The sequence below is a fragment of the Emiliania huxleyi genome (genome assembly GCF_000372725.1).
Source record: "Emiliania huxleyi CCMP1516 unplaced genomic scaffold EMIHUscaffold_2313, whole genome shotgun sequence".
In the NCBI taxonomy this organism is placed as follows: domain Eukaryota; phylum Haptophyta; order Isochrysidales; family Noelaerhabdaceae; genus Emiliania; species Emiliania huxleyi.
This window is the reverse complement of record NW_005200322.1, coordinates 1-2787: the sequence shown is the minus strand read 5'-3', so window position 1 is coordinate 2787 and position 2787 is coordinate 1. Positions and strand designations below refer to the sequence as shown.

Here is a 2787-nt window from a genome sequence, read left to right as displayed (position 1 = left end):
GGGTCATGGCCGAGGACCCCCCAGAGACTCGTGGTCAGAGGCCCTCCGGGCCCTTGTTTTTACACCTCATTTCGCAGCATTTTCGAGAGGAAAATCATCCTTTGGAGCTACATGAGCCTTGAGACTGGTCAGATTCCCCAAGATATTGGACTTTCAGCCACGATTTCACAACTTTGGGGGCAAAATCGGCTCTCTGGCGGCTATTCCTAGCCTACGAACCGCTGGGGGGTGCCCACCACATGCTAGGGGGGGGGTCCCGACCCCCCCAGAGGCTTCACCACATGCTAGGGGGGGGGTCCCGACCCCCCCAGAGGCTTCACCACATGCTAGGGGGGGGGTGGGGCGTGCAGAGAAGCGCGCCCCCCTCCCTGGAAGCGATGTGCGCCTGCTCTCACGAGGAACTTGCAAGTCGTGGCCGAGGCGGCGACGGGCGCGGTGCAGAGGTGGATCCAGCTCAATGATGAGGCTACGGCGCGCATAATGAAGAGAGAGGAACACATCGAGTGGCTGAGGAAGCTCTTCACTGGGTGGAAAGAGGCTCGGCCGGCCTTGAGGGAGTCGCAGAGGAGGGATAACGCAGGCAACGCAGGGACGGGCCAACAGCCAGTGGGACGAACGAGGGCCGCGACGGCGGCTCAAGCGGGAGGGAGCGGAGACGGTGGGCAGAGAGCGAAGTGGGTGAGACTGATGATGCTCCTTCGACTTAGGGAGCGGTTCAGATGCTGGGCGGGCTTCAGGCTGGTGCTCACGCGAAAAGGAATCGACGCGATGTGCAAAGCATACAAGAAGGGGAGAAGGAAGAGGAGAGACGCCGGTGAGGACGAAGCAGAAACTAGCGCAGACGAGAGCAGGGCAGACCCGGCGGCACGTTTAGCCGCGAACGGCACGTTTACTCGGGCGCTGGGAGCCTATTCACAGAGGGCCAAACGGGTATTTTTTCGCTTCGCTGCGCGGCCTGGGAATAGGTAGGTAGGTGGGGCACGGAGCCTGGCGGTCGGCGCCCGCAATAGGTAGGTAGGTAGGGCGTTTTGGCGCGACTCAGTTCGCAGACCCCCTATCTGGCTAGGAGCCGGAACCCAGAGTGCGAAGGGCAACAAGTCACTCGCATGGACGACACGTCGTCACATCGCCCGCTGGGCGCGCAGATCGGCAAGCTCTCGTGCGGCACGCAGCGCTGGATGAGCACGCCCTCCTCGGCGTCGGCGTCGTGGGCGAGCGCAAGCAGCGCCGCAACCAGTGCTGGCGCCGACGCGTGGAAGCAGGCCTCGTCGTTCTTCGTGCGCAAGTCGGACGAGCGACTGCCGCTGCTGGCCGACCTGGAGGCGGGCTCCCTCGGCTCCGTCGCAATGCGAGTAATGGGGCGAGGCGGGATGGGCCCGCCCGCATCGCGGCTGCAGTATTGGTGCCGCTGCTGGTGCCTGCCTGCCCTCTCATATCGGCAGCGCATCGTCGGTGCAGCCTTTTGCTTCGTATCGGGCCTGCTGATGCTCGGCTCCTCGCTCCTCTCGCTCACCTCGCTGCTCCTCGGTAGCCCGGGCCCGTTTGCAGTGAAATACACACTGGGGAACCTGCTCTCGATTTGCGCGATCGGCTTCCTTGTCGGATGGGGCAATATGTGCCGCTTGATGTGCTCGAGGGAGAGGCGGGTCGCGTCGCTTATCTACCTCCTCTCGCTGTGCGGCACGCTGCTCGCCGTGCTGCGGCTGCAGTCACAGCTACTAGTCACGTTTGCTGTGCTCGTCCAGTTCGCCGAACTTAGATGCTGTGGGCTCAGATGCGTGTTAGTCGCTTGGGGGCCGCCACGCAGCCGCCTGCGTACGCCGTACTCTGGCAACACGCGCCTTCCGCCCTCACCGCCCCGCCCCGCGTTCCTCAACGCGCACAGGCTCGGGGCGCTCGCTTGGAGCGGCGCCTCGTATTTACCCTTTGGCCAGCGCACGCTCCGCCTCTGCTTCAAGTCGGTGCGGGGGCCGGCCCGAGCCCCCCACCCTCAGCCCCACTCCCAGCCCCACGTCCTCCCCACCCCTCCCTTCTCCTTCGTCCCTCCCGCCCACTCTCTACCCCTCCCGCGCTCCCTCCTCTCCCTCCCCTCTGCTCGCAGGGCTTCCGCCTGCTGCCGTTCTGAGCACGTGAAAACTCCTGTGGCGGAGGGCCAAAGGCATGCCGCATACGAGCGTGTGGAATGTGCGCCTGTGTTTCCGAGCGTATCATCTCTCCTCTCTGACCTTCCTTTGACCAGCAGTCAAACCTCTCTTGTCTCTTTGCCGTACAAGCTACCGTAAAAACATCACAAAGCCCCACGCGTGGGACCAAACTCTACATGCACATGCACAAGATGCACATACATGCACATGCACTTGGACTTGCACATGCACACGAGTGTCGAGTCTCCGTACACTCTAGAGTCGAGGGGTCTCCCCACCAATAACCACGCTACTCTCTAGACACAGCAGAAGACTCCACACACGCCGTGTGGCAGCCGACGCGGGGCGACGGCGACACGACACAGAGTTGTCTGCGTTGAACACTAAATTAGATGGGCGAAAACTCGACACACAAACATACGCCCGGCGCGCGTCCCCTGCACCACTTTGAACGCGAGCTCGCCATTTGGCGTGCCCAACGCGTATTCATACTCGCGCCCGCCCTGACGTCCGTGGCCCTTGCGAGCGAGAGCTACATCGTCGAGGCCTCCCCCTTGCCCTCGCCGCCTCCACCGTCAGCCTCGCGGCCACCGCCTGCCGTCTCCCCCTACCCACGGCCGCCCTCTGCCTCCCCCATCCCGCC

General features: G+C 63.6%; 1 protein-coding gene across 1 annotated transcript; it reads left to right on the top strand.

Moving 5' to 3' along the window:
• Nucleotides 1–1421: 1421 nt before the first annotated feature.
• Nucleotides 1422–1964, top strand: EMIHUDRAFT_50186 (hypothetical protein; the record flags this gene model as incomplete). Its single annotated transcript, XM_005779336.1, has 2 exons — nucleotides 1422–1744; nucleotides 1886–1964. Coding segments are annotated over 2 exons (402 nt in total), but the record flags the coding sequence as incomplete, so codon positions are not given.
• Between the last annotated feature and the right edge of the window lie 823 nt (nucleotides 1965–2787).